This window comes from Periplaneta americana, chromosome 9 (assembly GCF_040183065.1).
Source record: "Periplaneta americana isolate PAMFEO1 chromosome 9, P.americana_PAMFEO1_priV1, whole genome shotgun sequence".
In the NCBI taxonomy this organism is placed as follows: domain Eukaryota; kingdom Metazoa; phylum Arthropoda; class Insecta; order Blattodea; family Blattidae; genus Periplaneta; species Periplaneta americana.
In genome coordinates this window covers 166,530,397-166,558,050 of record NC_091125.1, presented here as the reverse complement: position 1 = coordinate 166,558,050, position 27,654 = coordinate 166,530,397, and the positions used below count along the sequence as shown (strand labels likewise).

Sequence of the window (27,654 nt, the reverse complement as noted above, 5' to 3'; positions counted from 1 at the left end):
AAGATTTCTGGCTTTTGCTGCATTCAAACAATTGTAAAATACGATAATTTGGTCCAGGGAGCATCCTTTTTGGTGTAAAGCTCATTCGTTTGGAGTGTTTATTATTTGAAATTAGGAAATGGCGTTCCTGTGCTTAACATTTAATCAGAATGTCTGGTATTCATTGAAAATAAATCTGAAAAATGTTTATCTGAACGTCTAATGAACTTAGTTTGCAGCATTTGCTGCACAAGCCACTAGTATTATATGTATTTGAAACTATACTACACGGGGAATTAACATTGTCATAAGAAATCCATTTACAAAAAATTGAAAGTGAAATTTCATGTAGCTGGCCATGTGTAATAAATTAGTAGGCCTTGTAGAACAGAAGACTATCTACTGATTATTGCCAACTGAAGTTCTTTTTGATGACATTAATCTTGAAACAATGGATTATTTTACTACAGAAGAAAAGATTTTATTTATTGAACTGTATGGAAGCTATACAAACTGCTGAGCCATTATTACCCGAACCCACACTTTCTGAAGTCGAAATTGCGACAGAAAATCGGAAAAATTATAAGTCTCCAGGTATCGACCAAATTCCAGCAGAATTAATACAAGAGGGTGGAAGCGCATTATTTAACGAAATTTATAAGCTTGTACTTACTATTTGGGAAAAGGAAATTGTACCATAACAATGGAAGGAGTCCATAATCGTACCTATCTTTAAGAAGGGGGACAAGACTAACTGTAGTAACTTTCTAGGAATATCACTTTTGTTGACGTCGTACAAAATTTTGTCCAATATACTTTTGAGAAGATTAATTCCATATGTAGATGAAATTATTGGGGATCATCAATGTGGTTTTAGGCTAATAGATCAACTATTGATAAGATATTTTGTATTCGACAGATAATGGAGAAAAAATGGGAGTATAAGGGTACAGTGCATCAGTTATTCATAGATTTCAAAAAGGCATATCACTCGGGTAAGAGAGACGCTTCATATGATATTCTTATTGAATTTGGTACTCCCAAGAAACTAGTTCTATTAATTAAAATGTGTCTCAGTGAAACGTACAGCAGAATCTGTGTAGGTCAGTTTCTGTCAGATGCGTTTCCAATTCACTGCGGGCTAAAGCAGGGAGATGCACTATCACCTTTACTTTTTAACTTTGCTCTAGAGTATGCCATTAGGAAAGTCTATGATAACAAAGAAGGTTTGGAATTGAACGGGTTACATCAGCTGCTTGTCTATGCGGATGACGTGAATATGTTAGGAGAAAACACGGGAATTTTACTGGAAGCAAGTAAAGAGATAGGTTTGGAAGTAAATTCCGAAAACATAAAGTATATGATTATGTCTCGTGACGAGAATATTGTACGAAATGGGAATATAAAAATTGGAAATTTATCTTTTGAAGAGGTGGAAAAATTCAAATATCTGGGAGCAACAGTAACAAATAAGTATAAATGATACTCGGGTGGAAATTAAACACAGAATAAATATGGGAAATGCCTGTTATTATTCGGTTGAGAAGCTTTTATCATCCAGTCTGCTGTCAAAAGATCTGAAAGTTAGAATTTATAAAACAGTTATATTACCGGTTGTTCTGTATGGTTGTGAAACTTGGACTCTCACTCTGAGAGAGGAACATAGATTAAGGATGTTTGAGAATAAGGTTCTTAGGAAAATATTTGGGGCTAAGAGGGATGAAGTTACAGGAGGATGGTGAAAGTTACACAACACAGAACTGCACGCATTGTATTCTTCACCTGACATAATTAGGAACATTAAATCCAGACATTTGAGATGGGCGTGGCATGTAGCACGTATGGGGGAATCCAGAAGTACATACAGAGTGTTAGTTGGGAGGCCGGAAGGGAAAAGGCTTTTGGGGAGGCCGAGACTAGATGGGAGGATAATATTAAAATGGATTTGAGGGAGGTGGGGTATGCTTTTAGAGACTGGATTAATCTTGCTCAGGATAGGGATCGATGACGGGCTTATGTGAGGGCGGCAATGAACCTTCGAGTTCCTTAAAAGCTATTTATAAGTAAATGTATGTACTTGGAGTCATCGAGTTTACTTCCTCATCAGATTGGAGCTGCAATTAGAACCACTTCCATCTCGAACCGGGGTCGAATCATTGTTGTATGAGTTCGGAGATAAGACAATAATGACCAGTAGAATTTTGAAGATGACTACTAAAAGAATACAAAAGTAATCTCTTAAGCTGATTGGCCCACGTTATTGCTTTAAAAGATCTAAGGAGAAATAATAGCATCAACTGGTTAGTTAAGCTGAATGAAACTGAAGTTGTTATTCCTTTCTCTTACATTTTTAACAAAGTAAGTCTATATACATCATTTTGTGTTTGCCGCTTCCCCTTCAACAACATCCTTGAAACTTTTCGAGGATCACGGTGTACTGTTATCTTTGCTTTGAACTTCGCAACGGCAAAATCTGTTGACTTTGATAATCCTGTTACAATATGAAATACGTCTCTGTATTTGCACGATTACAAGCAGTAATTATGAACTCTGAGGGGGGAGAAATGGGATTACTCCACGGAAGACGCATTAATCTCCGTAAATCCGGGCGTTGCTTAAGACGGCGTAGGAAATTGAGGACGTCACCGTTTTAATAAATAAATAAACAAAAACTTGTAATTCAGAGCGTCATCCAAGCCCCTCAGATTACGGTACGGGTTTCTAGGAAATGTTGCACAGCATCGGCGTAAAGGGATTTGAATGCTATTCCCAAGGCACAAAGCTCAAATACGAATCACAAACGATTGTCAACGCTTTTAAAACAAAGAAAATAACATTTTTATAAGACCCATAAACATTGGGAATAATGTATCCCATAAGAAAGTAGGATAATAATCAATAAATGAGTCAGTCAATCAATCAGGCAATCAATCGGTCAGAGCTCAATGAATAAATTAATGAATGAATCAATCAGTGAGTCAATGAATGAATGAATGAATCAATCAATCAATCAATCAATCAATCAATCAATCAATCAATCAACCAATCAATCAATCAAAATTCAATCAACCAAGCTATCGGTCAGTCCGCCAATGAATGAATGAATGAATGAATAAGTAAATAAATAAATAAATCAACCAATCAATAAATCATCAATCAGTCAACCAACCAATAATCAATCAATCAATTAATCAATCAACCAATCAATCAGTCAATAAATTAATAAAAAATCAGTCAATCAACCAAGCAATCGGCCAGTCCGCGAATGAATGAATGAATCAATCGATTAATCAATCAATCAACCAAACAATCAGTCAATAAATTTATAAACAATTCAGTCAATCAACCAAGCCATCGGTCAGTCCGCGAATGAATGAATGAATGAATGAACCAATCATCAATCAACCAACCAATCATCAATCAATCAATTAATCAATCAACCAATCATCAATCAATTAATTAATCAATAAACCAAACAATCAATCAATCAATCAATAAGTTAATAAAAAATCAGTCAATCAACCAAGCAATCGGTCAATAAATTTATAAACAATTCAGTCAACCAAGCCATCGGTCAGTCCGCGAATGAATGAATGAATGAACCAATCATCAATCAACCAACCAATCACCAATTAATCAATTAATCAATCAACCAATCATCAATCAATTAATTAATCAATCAACCAAACAATCAATCAACGAATAAGTTAATAAAAATCAGTCAATCAACCAAGCAATCGGTCAGTCCGCCAATGAATTAATGAATGAATAATCAATCAATCAACCAACAAATCAATTAATCAATCAACCAAACAATCAGTCAATAAATTAATTAAAAATTCAATCAACCAAGCAATCGGTCAGTCCGCCAATGAATGAATGAATCAATCAATCAACCAAACAATCAATCAGTTAATAAATTAATAAAAAAATCAATCAATGAACCAAGCAATCGGTCAGTCCGCCAATGAATGAATGAATGAATAAATCAATCATCAATCAACCAATTAATCAATCAACCAAACAATTAATCAGTCGATAAATTAATAAAAAATTCAGTCAATCAACCAAGCAATCGGTCAGTCCGCCAATGAATGAATGAATGAATAAATGAATGAATGAAACAATCAATCAATCAACCAACCAACCAATCAATATATCAATCAACGAACCAATTAATCAATCAGTCAGTAAATAAATAAATCAATTAATCAGTTCGTAAATCAATCAATCAATTAGTCAGTAAATCAATCAAACAGTATATGAATCAAGAAACTAATCAGTCAACTAACCAACCCATCCCATCCAAATCAATCAAACCAAACCAGAATAAAATAAAACAAGATAAATAAATAAATAAATAAATAAATAAATAAATAAATAAATAAATAAATAAATAAATAAATAAATAAATAAATAAATAAATAAATACAGAGAGAGAGAGAAATAACTCGTCCGGCCTTAATTAAGGATGACCACGAGGATCCGGAAATTAACAGCAAATAAATAAAATCAATTAAATATGAATATTGTTATAAAAATAAAATGTAATAATAAAGCACCACTGATTATCAATTATAAAATAAAATCTTAGAAGCTGACTTTAAAATTATATTTATAAATAAAAGATTTTATTTAAAATTAGCATATCCTTAATTAAGGCCTTCTGAGTGGTATAAATGAAATTGTATAATCTGCAGGGAATGTTTAAGAATTTGCGAGATGATTTTTTTGAATTTCAAAAGATGATATTGATAATTGTTTTAAAAAATGATATGTAAATTTTGGTAAAGAACTCCGAGCACCAAAAAATAAACCCGTCACTGACCAATTGAAGAGAGGGATGTTATACTCGGCACTAAGGTAGGGAATACAAGGCTCATAAATGGCCCTCTTTTCATGATGAGCTTGATTTAGATCTCTCTCCATGCGTATAGTTGGATCTATGATAATAGCCTTTTGTTGTTGCCTGTTTATTGCTATTATATCCGCTCTTCTGTGAGAGTCTCTTCAGAAATGCAGTGGACCTCTTCATGAACTTCCCAACCCTTGTTCCGAAGAAGACAGGCGATAGCTCCAAGGACTCTATGATGCCTGTTGTTACGCAATAACTCTCCTTTACGACAAAAGCCCAACAATAAATGAACGAACGAACTAACCAATAAATAAATTAATAAATGAACGAATGAATGAATGAATGAATAAATGAAAAAATGAATAAATGAATGCCGGGGTTCGATCCCAGGTGGTGACAGGATTTTTTCTCGTTTCCAAACTTTCAGAACGGCCCCAAGGTTCACTCAGCCTTCTATAAAATTGAGTACCGGGTCTTTCCCGGGGGTAAAAGGCGGTCAGAGCGTGGTGCCGACCACACCACCTCATTCTAGTGCCGAGGTCATGGAAAGCATGGGGCTCTACCTCCATGCCCCCCAAGTGCCTTCATGGCATGTTACGGGGATACCTTTAACTTTACCTTTATGAATGAATGAATGAATGAATGAATGAATAAATGATTAAATAAATAAATAGATAAATAAATAAATAAATAAATAAATAAATAAATAAATAAATAAATAAATCAACCCTTCTGTCTTTCCGTTTCCGTCCCTCCATCCATCTATTTAACCATCCATCCTTCCATCTAACCATCCATCCATCTATCCATCTATCCATCCATCCATCCACCCATCCATCCTTCTAACGAACCATCCATCCATCTAATCATTCATCGATCTAACCATCCATCCATCCATCTAACCATTCATCCTTTCGTTTAACTATCCATCCTAATAAATATGTCCATCTAACCATCCATCTATCATATTATATGATTTCAAACTTTCACATTGAACAGGTTCATATGAAGATCTTGGATGTTGTAATCATTCTGAACTCCGACTTCTTTTTGCTGACGTTTTGTAATTAGTTACTGATGTCGTCTTGGTAGTGAGAACCAGAAGGGAATGGGTGATTGAGCGTTGGGTATCATTAGATATAGGTCGATCATGGATGCTTCTATGTTTTCTCAGGTGAATGCCTAACTTCATGTTAACTCAATGTCAAGAGGGATCAGTCATATTTATAAATAGAAATAATACGAAAGGGGAATATTCGTAAGCTTGGAAAGATTAAAATACGAAAGAAAAGAAAAAGAAAGAAAAATAATGATGATGATAATAATAATAATAATAATAATAATAATAATAATTATTATTATTATTATTATCATCATCATTATTTTTCTTTCGTATTTCAATATTTCCAACTATTATTATTATTATTATTATTATTATTATTATTATTATTATTATTATTATTATTATTATCATCATCATTATTTTTCTTTCGTATTTCAATCTTTCCAACTATTATTATTATTAGTATTATTATTATTATTATTATTATTATTATTATTATTATCATCATCATTATTTTTCTTTCGTATTTCAATCTTTCCAACTATTATTATTATTATTATTATTATTATTATTATCATCATCATTATTTTTCTTTCGTATTTCAATCTTTCCAACTATTATTATTATTATTATTATTATTATTATTATTATTATTATTATCATCATCATCATTATTTTTCTTTCGTATTTCAATCTTTCCAACTATTATTATTATTATTATTATTATTATTATTATTATTATTATTATTATCATCATCATCATTATTTTTCTTTCGTATTTCAATCTTTCCAAATATTATTATTATTATTATTATTATTATTATTATTATTATTATCATCATCATTATTTTTCTTTCGTATTTCAATCTTTCCAACTATTATTATTATTATTATTATTATTATTATTATTATTATTATTATTATTAATATTATTATTATTATTAATATTATTATTATTATTATTATTATTATTATTATTATTATTACTACTACAAAAATTCAGATTTTCTCCGTTTCATTTTGAGCGTAGGCGTACAACGTAAGTAACTTTCGTACTGTGTGGTACACACGCTTGCATATTCAAGCTGCGGATTTTTAGGCACTAAAACAGTTGAAATAGGCAGGCAAAATAGGCATTGAAAATTCTAAAATAGGCATTTAAAAAGGCACTAACAAATTTCTAATTCTCAACGGCTAACACGACCATAGCGTAGCATTATACACTACTTTCTATAGGAATGTCATTATGGCAGTGAATAATTAAATATTCGTCCAAATGTTGTAATGAGAACGGATGTCTATTGTCTGTGAGAATGTTCTTAAATTGGGAGAAAATGCCTTCCACTCCACATGAAGTGATGGGGCAATACTTCAGGGATCCAATCTCAGCTGGGGACCAAACCAGTGAGAACGCAGTAACGTCAATGCATTTTCCAATCAGTGCTTCTGATGACTTTTGCTTTGGCATATCTCCACGGTATACTTCACCTATTACAGCAGAAAACTCAACTCCATACTCAATTCACAAAACGGATACATAGTTTAAAACAACTACCTAGTCAACTACCACAATGATTCATGCAGCTTTCGAAATACATTTTTCTTATTGGTTGATTTCAGATTATTCGATTTCTCCGCGCTCTGGTGGCAGTAAAACGTAACACGCAGAATTATCGATAGTTCTATATCACTTCCCTCTGCTATAAAAAAAAAAAAAAAAAAAAAAAAAAAAAAAAAAAAAAAAAAAAAAAAAATTACAGGTTCAAAAAATATCGATAAAATGGTCAGTAAATTCAGATATAATGTATAAAAACGGATATTTAGGCAACTTTTAGGCATTTATAAGCAAATAATCTATACTAATAATAAATCTGTAGCCGAAATTTTTCTGGTAATTTTCGATTTTCCAAAAATAATTGGTCCTAACATACATAATTAACCACCCTGAAACCGAAAATCGCTTTTTTGAAATTTTTGTTTGTATGTCTGTCTGTATGTCTGTCTGTCTGTCTGTCTGTCTGTATGTTTGTTACCTTTTCACGCGAAAATGGCTGAACGGATTTCGATGAAAATTGGAATATAAATTAACTTCGTTGTAACTTAGAAGTTAGGCTATATGGCATTCAAAATACATTATTTAAAAGGTGGGTTATAAGGGTGCCTGAATGAAATATATCGAAATATCTTGCTTATTATTGATTTTTGTGAAAAATGTTACATAACAAAAGTTTCTTTAAAAATAATTTCCGATAAGTTTTATTCCTTGAAACATTTTGATAGGACTGATATTTAATGAGATAAATGAGTTTCAAAATTAAAATAACTGCCATCTAAGGTCATGTAATGAATTGAAAAACAAATGACTTTGTCTATAAGGGGCCTTGGACAGCAACAATCCAAAGATATGAAACATAGCCTACAGAGAATGTTTCTGTGTTTGTATGAAGTAATATCGGAAGCTAAATTAACCGATTTGTATAATTAATTATTAGGCCTAATTCACCATTGGAAAGTGTAGTTTCTCTAGATGGACATAATGCTATAATGTTATTACAGTAACTTCTGAGTGAATAGAGGACAGGTAAGATTAAAATAGCTTCTTATGCACAGAAAACTTGATAGGCTATTCTGTACATTCGTTTCCTGTATTTCCTAAAATAATTTTTATGACCAAATGAGTGGTCTCTGGATCAAAATGATCGCATTTTAATTATGCAAATACAATTTAAATTAAGTAACATAATAAACGATTTATCCTTATATCAAACACGAATGTTCCCTGGACCAAATGTCCTATTTTAATTATGTAATTACTTTATATTTATTTCTAACGGGTGCAGCGGAGCGCACGGGTACGGCTAGTAATAATAATAATAATAATAATAATAATAATAATAATAATGATTTATTTAACCTGGCAGAGTTAAGGCCATATGGCCTTCTCTAACAGTCAACCAGGATTTACAAGTGAAATAGGCAATTATAGGCACTATAGAATTCGCATATAATACACAAAATGTCTTAAAATGGATATGTAACCTAAAATCTTCCGCCTTCAGGTTAAGGATTAAAATAGGAATATAGGCATAAATCCGCAGCTTATATATATATATATATATATATATATATATATATATATATATATAGTGTATAGTGGAGCTATATCTCGACCACGGTACTCATGTTTGACTGTACGTTGTCATACAAGACAATAAAAGATTAAAAGAATCGTAAATATGGCTACGGTACTGAAACTCCAGCAGAGGTAGGGGAGACTGTTGTACCTTTAAACACTTTTCACATTTATTTTTTTTTTAATTTTGGGAAATGAAATTTTTTAAATGAAAAAATGCTTGAAATAATTATTAAAGATTCCTTTACAACTTCCTATATGTATTTTCCTGCTTTACAGATCTATTAAGGATGGAAAAAATAAAATGAAGAGATATGTAATATGTTCAAAGGTACAACAGGATCATGTACCTTGGAACATACCCTCTTGTAAGTTGGAACACATGGAATATAGGTGGGAATGTAGCTGTAAAAACTGTCAATCATATTTAAAATGTATTTTCAATCATAACCCAGAGCAGACTTCTCTGATTTAGATTTTATTTCCTGGAGAAGCAGTAACTGCTTCAACAGCTTTCTTCAAGGCATCCGAATCAATTGGGGGCCTCTTTAATTCCAGACTTACTTTGTGACATGACCTTAAAAGAAAAGAAAAACAAAAACCGATAGTATCGTGTAATTTGGAACATGTTCCATGATACAAGATGTTTTGTGTTCAAAGGTACAAGAGGGTGCACGTTTAAACAAATATGGCTCCGAAAACTAGAGAGTCAAATAAATCATGGAAATTAAAATATGTTATTACTCACCAGATGATAGGGAACACCCTTTACTTGAAAGATATTAACAAATACAATCTGGTTTTGTGTTAGAAAACATACATCAATGAACGAAATGTTTACTTTTGGTACTAAAAAAACTTCTTTTGCCCACGGAACTCACACTTTGCAATAAATCAAACTGAAACTACGACCAGAGCTACTTAGCGGCTTTCTCTACAATCTACTTCATTTTGAGTCCTGTAGGTGGCAGAAAAAAATAAAAAAACAAAAAATGTTCAAAGGTACACTATGCTAAAGGTACAACAGTCTCCCCTATGAAAAACCTTCGATAAATACATTATAGCTGGGTTACAGACACCTTCTGCAGGTTGGTGTAGTGCTCCTTTGTGGACAATGCCGGTCCCTGCCACGGGCTACTGGCTGCATGAATGGGAATCGATACGTGGATACTTGGAGATGAATGTGCCGTATGAGGGATTCGAATATGTAACCCCTGGAGCTATGAGATGCAGGCTAATGGTTATACAGGATGTTCTAGATTTTATTCAACATTTGGCCAAATTTTGTAGGGAATTTAGTTCGATATTTGCGACAAATGTTTGTGTGCATTTCAGATTATAACCACAAATATGATTTACAATGCTATAATAATCATTATTTCATAATCGCCATCATGTTCTTAAAAATGTAGCCTATAGATTATGTCGCTACTATTTTGACTAGTATCTGAAAGTTAGAATTTATAAAACAGTTATATTACCGGTTGTTCTGTATGGCTGTGGAACTTGGACTCTCACTTTGAGAGAGGAACAGAGATTAAGGGTGTTTGAGAATAAGGTTCTTAGGAAAATATTTGGGGCTAAAAGGAATGAGGTTACAGGAGAATGGAGAAAGTTACACAACACAGAACTGCACGCATTGTATTCTTCACCTGACATAATTAGGAACATTAAATCCAGACGTTTGAAATGAGCATGTAGCATGTATGGGCGAATCCAGAAATGCATATAGAATGTTAGTTGGGAGGCCGGAGGGAAAAATACCTTTGGGGAGGCAGAGACGTAGATGGGAAGATAATATTAAAATGGATTTGAGGGAGGTGGGATATGATGATAGAGAATGGATTAATCTTGCTCAGGATAGGGACCAATGGCGGGCTTATGTGAGAGTGGCAATGAATCTCCGGGTTCCTTAAAAGCCAGTAAGTAAGTAAGTAAGTATGTATGTAAGTAAGTAAGTAAGTAAGTAAGTATGTAAGTAAGTAATTAAATTTTAATAGGAAAAGGAGCCCATGTATTGTGGGTCCCTATCACCACGGCATGGCGCGTCCTCAGGTTGCGGATAGAGGAGACGGCCTCCAGATATGGAGGGTAGCTGCGAATATATTGAATAAGCAGTCGTGGACAGCCGATAAGGGGTGGTCCTCCAGCTTGGGGGTTGGGCGAAGGGCTAACAACCCATCACTGTAAAAAACAGCTTGTTACGTATCCCTATAATAAGCCTCGGAATAGGACTGATTCTCTGGCACGACCACAGCAAAGGAATAAGGATTTGAGATTTGGCACTTGGAACGTAACTAGTCTTTATAGAACAGGAGGGGTAACATTAGTAGCAAAAGAACTAGCTAGATATAGAATAGACTTCGTAGGAGTACAAGAGGTTAGGTTAGATCGGAATGGCATATCACATATAGGAGATTACTTGTTGTATTATGGGGAAGGAAACAATAATCACCAATTAGGAACAGGATTCTTTGTTCATAAAAGAATAAAATCATCAGTAAAAAAGGTCGAATTTATCAGTGACAGGTTATCATATTTAGTACTTAAGGGTAGATGGTGCGACATCATAGTTATAAATGCTCACGCCCCTACAGAAGAGAAAGACGACCATATAAAGAATAGCTTCTATGAGGAATTGGAACATACTTTTGATCAGTTCCCTAGATATCACATGAAAATTTTATTGGGGGATTTCAATGCTAAAGTAGGACGGGAGGATATTTTTAGACCAACTATTGGAAAAGAGAGCCTACACGCAATTAGTAGTGACAATGGAGATAGATTAGTCAACTTTGCCACATCGAAAAATTTAATTGTCAAAAGTACAACATTCCCCCATAAGGATATTCATAAATATACTTGGACTTCTCCAGATGGATTGACACACAACCAAATAGATCACATCTTGATAGATAAACGGAGACATACTAGTATAGTAGATATTCGAACTTTCAGGGATGCAGACTGTAATTCTGACCATTATTTGGTGATTGGAGAATTAAGAGAAAGATTATCAGTAGCCAAGCGAGTAGAGCAACAAGTTAATATTACTAAATTCAATATTTTGAAATTAAAGGACGAGGAAGCTAAGCAAAATTATCAGGTCGAAATTTCGAATAGGTTTGCCACTTTAGAAAGTTCCACGAAGTTGAGAAAGAATTAGATGTTAATAGCGTGTGGGAAAATATCAGAGATAGTATCAAAATTGCAGCTGAGCAGAGCATAGGTTATTATGAAACTAAGAAAAAGAAACCGTGGTTTGATGAAGATTGTTGCATGGTAGTAGAAAGAAGGAAACAGGCAAAATTGAAATTCTTACAGGATCCAGTTGAGGAGAAGAGAGATAATTATTTCAATGAAAGACGGGAAGCAAGTCGTACACTTAGGAATAAAAAGAGAGGTTACTTGAAGGAAAAACTGAATGAGGTAGAAACAAATAGTAAGAATAAAAACATTCGAGATTTATATAAGGGTATAAAGGAATTTAAGAACGGATATCAGCCAAGGGTAAACGTGACCAAGGATGAGAATAGTGACTTGCTTGCAGACTCTCCATCTATCCTAAACAGATGGAAAAACTATTTTGCGCAACTACTAAATGTACATAGGCCAAATAGAAATGATCGGGACGAAATTGAAATACAAAATGCTGAGCCATTTATACCCGAACCCACGCTTTCAGAAGTCGAAATTGCGATAGAAAATCTGAAAAAGTACAAGTCTCCAGGTATCGATCAAATTCCAGCAGAATTAATACAAGAGGGTGGGAGTGCATTATATAGCGAAATTTATAAACTTGTACTTGCTATTTGGGAAAAGGAAATTGTACCAGAACAATGGAAGGAGTCCATAATTGTACCTATTTTTAAAAAGGGGGACAAAACCAACTGTGGTAACTTTCGAGGAATATCACTTTTGTTGACGTCGTACAAAATTTTGTCCAATATTCTTTTGAGAAGATTAACTCCGTACGTAGATGAAATTATTGGGGATCATCAGTGCGGTTTTCGGCGTAATAGATCGACTATTGATCAGATTTTTTGTATTCGACAGATAATGGAGAAAAAATGGGAGTATAAGGGTACAGTACATCAGTTATTCGTAGATTTCAAAAAGGCTTATGACTCGGTTAAGAGGGAAGTATTATATGATATTCTTATTGAATTTGGTATTCCCAAGAAACTAGTTCGATTAATTAAAATGTGTCTCAGTGAAACATACAGCAGAGTCCGTATAGGTCAGTTTCTATCTGATGCTTTTCCAATTCACTGCGGGCTAAAGCAGGGAGATGCACTATCACCTTTACTTTTTAACTTCGCTCTAGAATATGCCATTAGGAAAGTTCAGGATAACAGGCAGGGTTTGGAATTGAACGGGTTACATCAGCTTCTTGTCTATGCGGATGACGTGAATATGTTAGGAGAAAATACAGAAACGATTAGGGAAAACACGGAAATTTTACTTGAAGCAAGTAGAGCGATCGGTTTGGAAGTAAATCCCGAAATGACAAAGTATATGATTATGTCTCGTGACCAGAATATTGTACGAAATGGAAATATAAAAATTGGAGATTTATCCTTCGAAGAGGTGGAAAAATTCAAATATCTTGGAGCAACAGTAACAAATATAAATGACACTCGGGAGGAAATTAAACGCAGAATAAATATGGGAAATGCGTGTTATTATTCGGTTGAGAAGCTCTTATCATCCAGTCTGCTGTCCAAAAATCTGAAAGTTAGAATTTATAAAACAGTTATATTACCGGTTCTTCTGTATGGTTGTGAAACTTGGACTCTCACTCTGAGAGAGGAACATAGGTTCAGGGTGTTTGAGAATAAGGTGCTAAGGAAAATATTTGGGGCTAAGCGGGATGAAGTTACAGGAGAATGGAGAAAGTTCCACAACGCAGAACTGCACGCATTGTATTCTTCACCTGACATAATTAGGAACATAAAATCGAGACGTTTGAGATGGGCAGGGCATGTAGCACGTATGGGCGAATCCAGAAATGCATATAGAGTGTTAGTTGGGAGACCGGAGGGAAAAAGACCTTTAGGGAGGCCGAGACGTAGATGGGAGGATAATATTAAAATGGATTTGAGGGAGGTGGGGTATGATGATAGAGACTGGATGAATCTTGCACAGGATAGGGACCGCTGGCGGGCTTATGTGAGGGCGGCAATGAACCTTCGGGTTCCTTAAAAGCCATTTGTAAGTAAGTAAGTAAGGAAAAGGAGCATCTTCATACACCTTTGGAAAAATAACTAAGAAAGACACTAATGAAGCGCTTTGTGTGGAGTTTGGCATTGTATGGAGGCAGAAACATGGCCATTACGATGAAGTGAATAGAAGGAGAAGCGACTAGAAGCATTTGAAGGAGAAGAAGGGTATGACAAATATCTCAGTTCCGGCAGGGAATACGAGTATATTGAAAAATAGCTCAACAATTTCTGTATCTGTTCGAATAAAAATTTTCCATGAAATTGTGTTTTGTTTCTGTAAACGGCCCAAGGGAAACTTACTTTCTGGCGTTCGAGTGGCAAAAATTTGTATAAGCACTTGTTTTGACATTATTAACATTGTGGGAGAAACATACTTAACTTTGTTATCTGTCTCCATGACAATGTTTGCTTGTTAGTTATTACATATGTATAAAATCACAATCTCTTAGTTGGCCATGATCCATAAACAAAAAGTTGACAAATGAAAGTTGTAGGCGACTAGTGCTGAATCACAGTTCTTTATTCTGTGACTAAATAATAGTATGATAAATTATTATAAAGTAAGGTATAGTTCTGCTCTCATGCTAAGCTATGAGTTTTTGATTGGAACAATCTCAGCATTGTGATCACGGGTGACAAATATAGGGATATGGGTGGAGTCAACTGTCTCAAAACTATGTAAAAATAACGTATACTTACTTACTGGCTTTTAAGGAACCCGAAGGTTCATTGCCGCCCTCACATAAGCCCGCCATTGGTCCCTATCCTGAGCAAGATTAATCCAGTCTCTATCATCATATCCCACCTCCCTCAAATCCATTTTAATATTATCTTCCCATCTAAGTCTCGGCCTCCCTAAAGGTCTTTTTCCCTCCGGCCTCCCAACTAACATTCTATATGCATTTCTGGATTCGCCCATACGTGCTACATGCCCTGCCCATCTCAAACGTCTGAATTTAATGTTCCTAATTATGTCAGGCGAAGAATACAATGCGTGCAGTTCTGTGTTGTGTAACTTTCTCCATTCTCCTGTAACTTCATCCCTTTGAGCCCCAAATATTTTCCTAAGAACCTTATTCTCAAACACCCTTAACCTATGTTCCTCTCTCAAAGTGAGAGTCCAAGTTTCACAACCATATAGAACAACCGGTAATATAACTGTTTTATAAATTCTAACTTCCAGATTTTTTGACAGCAGACTAGATGACAAAAGCTGCTCAACCGAATAATGAGAGACACAAAATATTAATTTCACAACTTCTGTTTGAACATCTATGGTATCATTTGCCATGTTTAACTGTTTGTCAAATGAGTTAACTGCCTAAAATCCTACATTTAAAGTTTACAAGTAGTTAACAATCTCTTAAGCCAAACTAATGTTGAAAACATGAAAATAAACTATATTAGTGAACTGTTTAGAATTTAACAGTCATGAAATATTCTAACAATACCTGAAAAAACCTGCCATTGGTCAGTTAATTTCGTAGAGAGAATACTTCGTGTTTGTTCCTGGTGAGATGTCACACTTCTCATTCTATCTCTAGCTTTCTCTACAGCTGTCATTTAAGCAAGCAACATTATCACTAATTTTTAATCTAAGACTTCCTTGTTATCCTTGTCTTTCCATTACACTCCTTGTCGTCACCTTCATCTCATTATATTCCTTTTGTTTTTGTGTTCCACCAGTTCTATGCGTATATTCCTTCTCTCTTTCTTGACTTCACCCCAGTTCTACGTGTATATTCCATTTCTTCTCCTCGTCTTCCCCTCTTTTCTCTTTGTCCTCCCATTCTCCTTGTCTCTCCCTTGTTCTCCTTGTATCCCCCCTGTCCTCCTTGTCTTCTCCTTATATTTCCCTTGTTCTAGTATTCTCTACCTTGTTTCTTTGCTTTTCCCTTGGTTTTAATTTTATTTCTCTTGTTTTCCTCGTCTCTTACTTGTTATCCTTGTATCCCCATTAATCTACTTGTATTTCTCCTCTTTTCCTTATATTTCTCTTGTTCTTCATGTCTTCCCCTTGTTCTCCTCACATTTCCCTTATTCTCCTAGTTTCTTCCTTCTTTTCCTTTTATTTCCCTTTTCTCAGTGTCTCTGCCCTGTTTTCCATGTCATTTCCCTGTTCTCCTTTTCTTTCCCTTGTTCTCCTCTTATTTTTCTTTTTTCATTGTCTGTCTCTCTTGTTTTCTATGTAATTACCTTGGGTGATTCCAGAACATAGCATATAAATTCCAGGAAATCATTCCAAAAATGATCCTCCATACATTCTTAAGTTAGATTCCATGGAACTACTTTGCAGCACACATGAGGATCACCTTCAAATTTATACAGATGGATCTCTAAATCTCAGGAGCAGGGTATTATATTCCAAAATATCAAGAAAGTTATTTCCTACTATGTCCAAAAGGAAATAACATTTCAATGGATACCTAGTCATTGTGGTATACCTGGAAACGAGAAAGTCGATAATATTGCAAAACAGGCAACATATTTGCAACCAAGACCTCTTCAAGTGATATCTCTATCCAATGCTTTTGCTTCAGTAAAGTCTCATTTTACAAACCTATGGGTCAACAATTGGCTCTCTTCTGACAAAGGAAAAATTTTAAAGTCTGTACAAAAGAAACCAAATGACCTGGAAATGTACAAAAACTTGCCCAGACATGTTCAAACATTTTTAACAAGAGCCAGAACAGATCACATTGTCACTCAATTGTACCTACACCGATTTCACATTTCTGATAATCCTACTTGTCTGTGGTGTAATAATCGTGATGAAGATCTGGAACACATTCTGCTATACTGTCCATCCATAAACCACAAAAGAAGTAAATTAAAATCATCAGTACCAGTTGCAGAAGACACAGCCCTGCAGTATATATTGACTACACCCCAACTCTGGCTACTATGGGTAGCAACAGGCATCTATAATGAACACCGATCAAAATACCCCTCATTTCTCGTGAAAAACAACAACTGAATAGACTACAGTGGACTTTATGTTGTCAGCAAACAGCTGGATACATTAAGAAGATTGATTGATCCTTGCTCTCCTTGTTTTACCCATGTTCTTCTTGAACGCCACTTTTCCCCCTCATATTTCCCTTATTCTCATTCTCTTTCCCTTGTTCTCTATCTTATTTTTCTTTTATCATTGTCTATCCCTTTGTTTTCTTTGTCTTCCCTAAGTTCTCCTAACACTACTCTTGTTCTATTTGTATTTACCTTATTCTCCTTGTACTCCTCTTATTCTCCTTTTCTACTCCAAGTTTCTCCTTGTATTTCTCTTATTCTCCTTGCATTCCCCTTGTTATTCTAGTCTTCCTCTTTGTTCTCCTAGGCTCCTCCTTCTTTTCTCAGTCTCCCCTTTGTTTTCCTTTCCTCTCCCTTATTCTCTTTGCATTAAGCCCGTTCTCCCCGTCTTCCCCGTATTCTGTTATTTTTTTTCTCCTCTGTCTTCTTCTTTTTTTCCTTTTCTTTTTTTTATTATCTTTATATATTACTTAATCATTTGTATTTGTATGCCATTTAGTACGACTTTGCTAATCAACATTTTATGTCTTGTAACCCACATGTATTCTCCTATTAGTATATTAAATGTATAATATATCTCAAGTGAATTAATCGTCGAATTTATCTCGAGCATTTTAGGTCTTATAAATTGTGTGTGTGTGTGTGTGTGAGTGTGAGTGTGTATATTCCCCTTATGTTATGTAACTGATCTTGACTATTTGTAATTTTATATTATGTAACTGTTCTTGACTATTGTAATTTTCTACTATATTTTATGTAATTTCTAAAGTATTTTCTTTTGTGTTGTTTTGTAATCTAATTTTGTATTTAATGTATATTATTGAAACCTGGTTGAGTGGAAGAGAAGGCCTCGTGGCCTTAACTCTACCAGGCAAAATAAACCTACTACTACTACTACTACTACTACTACTACTACTACTACTACTACTACTACTACTACTACTACTCTCCATGTAGTGCCCATGACCTCATTGCATTTGTCTTATTCTCTTTGCCTCTCTCTTGTTCTTCTTGTAATCGCTAGTTTTTCTCTCTTCCCCTTATTCACGTTGTTTCCCTTTATTCTCCTTTTCTACTCTTCGTTTTCCCTTGTATTTCCCTTATTCTCCTTGTATTCCCTTTGTTATCCTACTCTTCCCCTTGTTCTGTTAGTCTTTCCCTTGCTCACTTTGTTCTTTTTTCGTTCTCGTTTCTCTCCTTTTATTCCTTTGCTCTCCTTGTCGAAAGGTAATAACACCCACACATAGTTAATTCTACATAAAAGTATGCGGAATAGTAAAGCTATGCATCGATTAATTTTTTTTTATTTAAATCGTGACACTGAAATCGCTTTGGATTAGTTTAAGTTTATACCCTACCAAAAACGACACTCATCTATGATTATCCCGTTAGATTAGTGAAAACAATGATTTATGTATCTTGTTGGGTCTACAGAAGTATAAGCACATTCTCTTCTGTTGTTATTATCACTTAAGTATACCCTATCTACTCTGTCATAATATCTATATGTAACAAAACATTTTACATAAATAGAACACTACCATATGTAATCAGATAACCGTTATTATTCTATTTACAAAGAAAACGCCTATCATCATATTAAGTTTCAGTATATATCAAAAGGAATTTACAATAACTATTATTGTATTCTGAATGGCAGTGCCTACCTTCGATTGTGAGGTTAGGTGTCTTGTTTCATGTCTACATCCAAAAGTGTTACAGTTTTTGTTGTTATTTACTCTGGAATAATATTTCCTATTTCTTAATTTCCTAATTCTAGATGTCACTGTATAATAACTTGTAAAATATATGGTAATAAACTATAAATAGCACAATACGACTTATCTATTTACAAAGAAAACCAGACCTCTACTGATGGCCTTCGATATATTACCTTGAAGCCAGGTACCTAGTGAAAGTACCAACTAATTACACTTAATTTACCACATGATTTTGTTTTTTTTTTTAGAAACAAACTGAAAATAGACGAAATATTGAGATTATGCTTGTGTTAGCCCAGAAGAGGGCATTGTATATGTGATTATCATTTTTAAATACAAGTATGAGAATATTGAAGCACATAACAATCACAAATAAAAGAAATACGATATGTTAAGCGAATATTATCGAATCAGTTACACCAAAAATCCATTGCTTTTAAACCTTTTGACATTCTGGTTTCTATACAGTGCAGATACCCGAAACATTTCCATTCATTGAAATGATGTACTTACCTCAAAAGCACTATTTTACTTATATGGTAACATTACATACGAGTTATAGACACTATTAATAAATTATTGCTGTTAATTCTTGATGCAGATAAACTGGCGTGTAGTGAAAATCTTGGCTGTTCGAATTTTAAAATAAAATACGCTCTCTTCTATTCCACTCTTTCAGTAACATGTGGTAGGCCACATGAACTTATTATTAAAGAAAATGCGTGGTGTTTTAGGCCTATATAATTATTTCGAGTACTAAATATATTTTGACTACTGTTGTGTCACAAGTAATAAAAATTATTCTGTATTTAACGTTCCTCTTCTGAAAGATAGGATATTCGAAAAAGATGTGGTGACATTACGTATGTCCGTAATGAATCAATGTTGGGGTGAACTTGGCAGGAGAAATGTAACTAGCCCGAAGGAACCTGAACTGCAAAATTTACTTGTCTTGAGTTCGATATGTATTAAGGAGAGACTCCATTGAAATTCATGAAAATTAAAAAAAAAAAAAATGTATTGGCTATTTCACTTCTTTAAGATGTATATTTTCATACCCCAAATTGATTTAGTTCAAGTCTGATAACAAATATGTTTATTTATTTTTAAATTAAGGCTGTAAGGGGACGTGGCATTTAAAGAGCTGTCAAAATTATTTTTTCATTAAAAAATTCTTTTTTACAAATTTCTGATTAAAAATCTAGTAACTTTTGTTCTAAACTTGGCCCCTTGAAGTTACTACATGAATGTAGCGGAGAAGAATTTTAAATTACATAAATATTCGTTTTAATTTCAAATCTATTTTTCCGTAAGTTTATTTTTCTTGATTTAACACCAATTTTTTAATGCCGAATATTAATCAATCTGGATGAAATGTTTACTGCAAGTATTTATGAGGTATCTGCATGTTTCATTGCATTTATTTTATAAGAAATGCTGCTAGTTTATTTTATTAACACTTTTTTCATGAATTATACGAAAAATTACATTTTTAGAATTTAAGAAAAAATTTTGAAAGTGAATAAATGAGATATTTAATAAAATCAATGAATAGAAATATTTACCCTTGTCTTGTGAATGTAATAAAAAACGAAGCTTAAAAACTGAGATGATCTACTGAAAACTTGGGTTTGAAAATATTTCTAAAAAGGAGAGAAAGAAAATCGAAAGCCAAAAGAATTTGGGAGTTCAAGATTTGGATTTTGTTATTCCTTAACATAATTAACATGCTCTTAAAATTTGTTTGAAAAAATATTAGGAAAACAGTTGCCATTTTTAGTGAAGTGGCTCCTTAATATTAATATTAGGAATCAGAGAATTTATTGAACAACTGTTTGGTCAGAATAAGACCAAACAATACAGGAGTGTTGCTACATAACTTTTTCCTATGTAGTCACGAATTTCCTTACATATTTTTTTCAACATCCACACTTTGGACCTGTGGCAAGGTGGAAGAAATCTGCCTCTTATATCCGTCACCAAGAGCTCTTCTCCAAGAAAGTAAGTATGTGTGTGTGATTTTATAATATACGTAAAAGGCTTGTCACGTCTTTTCAACATACATTCTGAACAGTAAGTAATGCCATTAATTTCAAGGGGATATTCTTTGAGATATTTCAAACAAAATAGTTTGATAAAATTTTGTTTGTTTTTGCTTCCTTTTCGAAGATAAAAATTGTTTTATATGAAAAATTTAATAGCTTATTCAAATCTAGTCTTTCAGGTAAAGCTCCCTGTAAAGCAGATTTGAATAATTTCAAGGGAAAAATTGTTCCGGGGACGGGTATCGATCGCGGGACCTCTGGTTGAACGTACCAGCGCTCTACCAACTGAGCTACCCGGGAACTCCACCCGACACCGTTTCAACTTTTCCCTTTATATCCACACAACTCGCGTGGGCTGACGAAACTCCAGAGATCCAATCTCTGTGTGACTTGGAATTGTGGTTTTCTGTTAACGTACACAGTGACGTATATATATTATGCAAATCTAGTCTTTCAGGTAAAGCTCCCTGTAAGGCAGATTTGAATAATTTCAGAGAGAAAAATTGTTCCGGGGCTTGGTTTCGATCCCGGGACCTCTGGTTGAACGTACCAGCGCTCTACCAACTGAGCTACCCGGGACTAGATTTGCATAATATATATACGTCATTGTGTACGTTAACAGAAAACCACAATTCCAAGTCACACAGAGATTGTGTGCACTCGATGTGGGTCTCTGGCGTTTCGTCAGCCCACGCGAGTTGTGTGGATGTAAAAGGAGAAGTTGAGACCGTGTCGGGTGGAGTTCCCGGGTAGCTCAGTTGGTAGAGCGCTGGTACGTTCAACCAGAGATTCCGGGATCGATACCCGGCCCCGGAACAATTTTTCCCTTGAAATTATTAATTTAATAGCTTGTTTTGGGAAAATCATTGATTTAATTCCCAATATGCTCAGTCAATATAAGAGAGCAGTGTATTTTAGTAATAAATAACTGAAAGAGGTTTCGTTTTGTCCTTTAAATGTGCAGAAATTTCATCTGTACAAATGTAACTTTTCGTTCTGAAAAGGAATTTAAAAATGTTACATTTGTTCGGATAAAATTTGTGCAAATTTAAAGAATAAAACTAAAATTCTTTGAATCATTTACTATCATAATACACTGCTCTCTTAAATTGACTGAGCATATTGGAAATTAAATGAGTTTTTTTTTAGAAACCCCATAAGTCAAGTTTAAAAAAAAATTGAGTTTATTGCTAATTCCTGTTCTATAGGGATATATATACTATTTTGCAGAAAAATATCACACGTCAAACGGTATTGTTGGTAACAACTGAAGAAGCTGTTGTGTTTGGCAAATTAACAATTGTGTGTCTGAAGTTTGGATTTTTTTAGAATAATATTGTTGTATTTTGTGTAATGTATTATTGTATTACATTATTTTCATGTATAACTTTAATTATCTAATTTTAATTTTTAAACACAGGCACACAAATTGCTATATTCGATACCACAAATAATTATTCCTATAGTAGCCTTACTCATTTGATTGTTTATTTTATCTGATTGTTTTAATCCAACACTATGTATGATGCTATGACTCATAACCACTCTTTGCTTTAAAATGAGCATGTATGTTTTAAATTACTTATATGTTTTATCACTGTACTGCTTTCACCTATGTTCAATTGTATTTCGTCAGCTAACTATATCACCTGAAGATGACTTACATGAAAAGTCGAAAATATTAGTGATAATGTAATATTTTAATTGATGTAACAGAATTTATTTCCTCTTTCATACTTAGATAAATGATAGACTGAAAATTGTACAATAGTACATTATGCAACGAGCCTATAATGATAGTAATTAAGACGCAAGTATGTTTGTTTATGAAACGAGCGACTTTTTATGCTCGACCATATTTATAACTTGAAATTATTCAGAAGTGTTCATTTTATTTGTATCTGACAGAAGATCGGAAGTGACCTTGTTCATAGCTCGTGAACTGTGAGATGTGCGCAGACGCGAAAGTATTGATTTTTTTCCGAGGAACAATAATGTCATTGACCTTGATGTAATGTAGAGAATGTATAACCTGGAAATTGATTTAGAATTGAAAAACGAGACGACAAATTGAATTTATTTGAATATTATTTACAATTAACGCTAATTATTATAGTAACAGAACATAACCTTCTGCGACAGTATTGGATTTCCAGCCTCCGTGACGTTTCCCTCGTCTTTCGATTGCATATCCGAGAATAATCGAAAACCTGAACTTTAATGAATAGGTGTACTTTAATGACATGCATTAAAGGACTGCTACCAGGTGTATAATTACTACATTTCGGCATGGTCGAGCATAATAGTACATTATGCAACGAGCCTATAATGAAGGTATTTAAGAAGCGAGTATGGATATTTATGAAACGAGCGCAAGCGAGTTTCATAATTTTCATACGAACTTCTTAATTACCATTATAGGCGAGTTTCATACGACTTCTTATGCTCGACCATATTTCTAACTTGATATTATTAATTTTTGAGCAATGTCCCGTATGTTGTGAGATGTGCGCAGACGCGAAAGTATTGATTTTTTCCGAGGAACAGATGTCCACATTGACCTTGCTAGGCCATAAGAACCTACAGAGATAACATTGAAATTAAATTAGACATTGAAAAACGAGATGACAAATTGAATTTATTTGAATATTATTTACAATTAACGCTAATTATTATAGTTACAGAACATAACCTTCTGCGACAGTATTGGATTTCCAGCCTCCGTGACTTTTCGCTAATTCTCTTTCGATTGCATATCCGAGAATAATCGATACTTGCGGTTTTATGACGGTAGAAAGCTGACCTGTCATTGGCTGAACAGTTGTATCCTGAGTCGTCATTGGCTGAAAGACCTGACCTTTAATGAGTAGGTGTACTTTAATGACATGCATTAAAGGTCTGCTACCAGGTGTATAATTACTACATTTCGGCATGGTCGACCATAAAAGTATTTTATATTTTTATCTTGTAAAGGACGCACAAAGAGCAAAATTGTATTAAACTTTTTTTGTTTGAAACATCTCAAAGAATAACCCCCTGAAATTAATGACAATACCTACGGTTTATTCTATAGAATTACAATTGCTTATACTGCTAATTGTTAATGTGTCGGTAATAGCCTACAGAAGTCGAGTAAATTCGGACAGCCTAGATCTTCGTGTCAGCACTGTGGGAGTGATAAACACCTGGGGATAGTCGCTCTCCTTGGTTTGGTACCCGAAATGGAAGAAGTAGGTCTTGGCACCCCTCCTCGCGTGGAGGTATCCCACCCTCACCAACGGAGACACCGTGTGGCCGTCGCTGAGGGCCTCCATGGTGGAGTCCCTGATGTTGATGGGGTGCTGGATGGGCTTGTCCCAGTCTGTGTACTCGTTGCGCACGGTGGAGAATATCTCATTCAAGTGATACACATAGGCGTTTCGTATGTACGTCCGTAACACTCGGTTGCGCTGGTCCTCCTCGAAGCCATACTGGATGTCGGCGGCGTTGAAGTCCAGGTAGCTCTCCGTGGTGGTGGCGCCCAGCATTAGCTCGCACGTGATGAAGGCCTCGTTCGCGTGTTCCATGGCGTGGCTCGTGTCCGCGTCGGGGGGGATGGACGGCCCGAAGCGGGGCAGGAACCGCGGGGCGTCGAACCGGATGTCCAGCAGCGCGGACAGCGGCTTGGTGCGCAGGCAGGGGGCGATGTCGTCGTTGTCGGGGTCCTTGCCCCCGCCGTCAGCTGGCGGGCCCGACGTCGACTTGGGTCGGCACCCCATCTGCTCCGCCACCGTGGCCCGGAGGGACTCGGGCTGTTGGACCACGGCCCACGGGCTGAGAACCGAGCCGCTCAGCATCACGACTCGGTGAAACAAACCTGCAACATACATTTACACATTCATTTTTTTCTCTTTTCTAAATGTATATTTAAAGTACAAGCACTTTACGCATAATACTTAAAGCCCGTTTTCTTAGGCCCGATTGTATAAACCATTTAATCTTAGATCAGAGGTTAAATTGATCCTTGTTTCAGCTGAACTTGGAATTTTGTGTTGTATATCTGAGATTAATTTGTCTCAAACTAAAGTGAACTTTGACTGAAGAAATTTCTCCGATTAAGTTAGATGATCCAAGTTCAGTTATTTCTTTTCTGTTTGAACTATACGAGTGATATTGTGCAAATAAAATATCCATTATTATTAATATTAATAAATATGTTAGGTACATTTATATATATTTCTTTCAATTTCTTGCCTTAATATACAAACATTCTTATATTTTATAAGGCTCTATCGTGTTCAGCAGTATCAAATAACATAACCTATAATTATATTATGTTTATAACAACCATTAATTATTAATGGATATGACAGGTACATTCATAAATGTTCAATTAACTGTATTACTAAACGAAAATTGTCGTTTTATAAAGCTTTATTATGTTTAGCAGTATCAAACACATAACATGATGATAACTTGGAGAACAGTCAACCTTCTTCTTATTGTCCGCCATTATTTACATTGCAACAGAGTGTAATACGGAAAGTCGCCAAAAAGTAGTTGTAAAGTCGCTAGATTTCTCATTATCAACAAAGAAAGATTAAATTTTGTCACTATGGGGTGCTAAAAAGATCACTAAATCCCTATTTAAGCAATATAAAAGTTAAAAGAAATTGTTGTTGAAAAAGAGTTAAAATCGCTAGATTGGCAACACTGAACAAACCTGTATAACATGGTCCGCGCATCACGTATTTCACCTGTTTATGCGATGTTGCCAAATCCTTTTCACGTGAACTTAGATTGCATTTGAACCAAGGTAATTTGATCGCAGAAAAGTTTTATACAATAGAAGAAGTGTCTGAACTCGATTTACTTTTCGATCTTCGATCAAAGTTGATCTTTAGTCAGGGAGTTTTATACAATTGGGCCTTAGTCACACAACATTGGTTTGAGCCCAGATCACAGGTCAGGCATGTCAATTGATGCCCATAGGAGCAAGCGCGCACTTTAGAGCCCAGGAGAGTCTGAGCGCTTTACAGCTGAAAGGAAAGAGACAGACGAAAGAGGTGGTAGGGGAGAGTCGGGTAGTATCGGACATCGGGTAGTATCGGACAGTGCGTTTCTTTCGTCTACCACCATATGGTAGTACCTGAATGACATGGTTACGTTTCTCTATGCGACATCACAGAAACGCAACCATGTCAATCAGGTACTGTCATCGTGTGGTAGATGAAAGAAACTCACTGTCCGATATTACCCGATGTCCGTTACTACCCGACTCTCCCCTATATGCCGCTTGGTCGAGCTATATTCAGAGATGGCCAGCACTGATTCAATGGATAAAGGGAAGAGAATTTATTAAAACTGTATCCATGTTAATTTTTGGATTTGCCTGAGAAGTATAAGTGCATTATAAGAATGTAAGTTTTAATTTTAATGCTCATTTTTCACAAGTTTGATTTTTTTATTCAAAAGAAATATTTTCTCAACTTTTCGTATAGAAAAGTGAAATTTTCAGGTATAGGCCTATTTATTTAGTAGCCTTACAGAATGTTTTCGTAAATCTAATATACCGCATATATGTATTACTGAAGAAAGTGTATTGAAACTTTTGAAAATATTCGAATGGAAATTGTTTGTAAGGAAATGAATTAACAAAGCAAGTACGGTTACATCATTAGCAAAAGATACGTGCCCATGTGTTGCAAAAATGTCAGCTCTATAGCTTCAGCAGATTTCGAGAAAATAATTTAATATTCTGATGATAGGAAGTTGCTCACAAATATCACCTTAAAAGCATAATGCGATAAGAGTTTTGTTATGTAATATTAGTTACACTTAAAACATATACAGTACCTAGGTAACTTTTCTTTGTAGTGTAATATTGTTTTGATTAGTTTATTGATTACTTTTGTAAGGCTAAAGATACCATCAATATAAATTCCAACTTTTCATGTCATAATCAATCTCTTTCTTTGGAATATCACTTTCTTTATGAATGTTGTGTTTCATCCACTTAATACAGTATAATATTATACTACTATGGAATTTAAGTGAATATTCCTTCTTAACTCTCTATTATGTTATTAAGATTTAAAACACAAGTGCAATATTAAGAAATCAGTGTTAGTACTCTTCTTTTACAGACAATATAGATAATATTAAACAGAAGCCATATAAAAATAACGACATAAAATTTCACGTTCCCTTTGAAGTTTGTGTACCACTGTTTTCTTAATCCAACAGGTTGCTTATTCATATACACAAATCTTCCTCTTTCCATACCTAGCGCTTGCTGCCCGCGCACCACGTCAAGGTCAGAAAAATGCGCTTGCTTTGACATCACTGAGATAGGTCATCGCTATGTTAAATTCGTTTGCACTTTGAAGAGAACAACCGCCAGGATCGCCACCCGTCCGCCGTAAACGAACACGAGATGGCAGTACAGTCGCTAATGTAATTAAAATGGGAATTATGACGTGACTCCTTATTGTAACAACTAGATGGCAGCGTAGTAAACCTGACAAAGTTGTTAACATCAAAGCTTATAAGACCGACCTATCCGATGATATAGGGTTTGAGTAAACCTTAAAAGTAGAGCCCGGATGTTTAGATATTTATAAC

At 34.6% G+C, this 27,654-nt stretch overlaps 1 protein-coding gene across 1 annotated transcript in view; it reads right to left on the bottom strand.

The window, feature by feature from the left end:
• LOC138706707 (neuroligin-4, X-linked-like) overlaps positions 1–27,654 on the bottom strand; it is a 638,906-nt gene that overhangs the window by 196,471 nt on the left and 414,781 nt on the right. Inside the window, exon 4 of the mRNA XM_069836308.1 lies at positions 24,237–24,907. Coding sequence (XP_069692409.1) covers positions 24,237–24,907 — 671 coding nt within the window. The remainder of the gene's footprint in view (positions 1–24,236; positions 24,908–27,654) is intronic.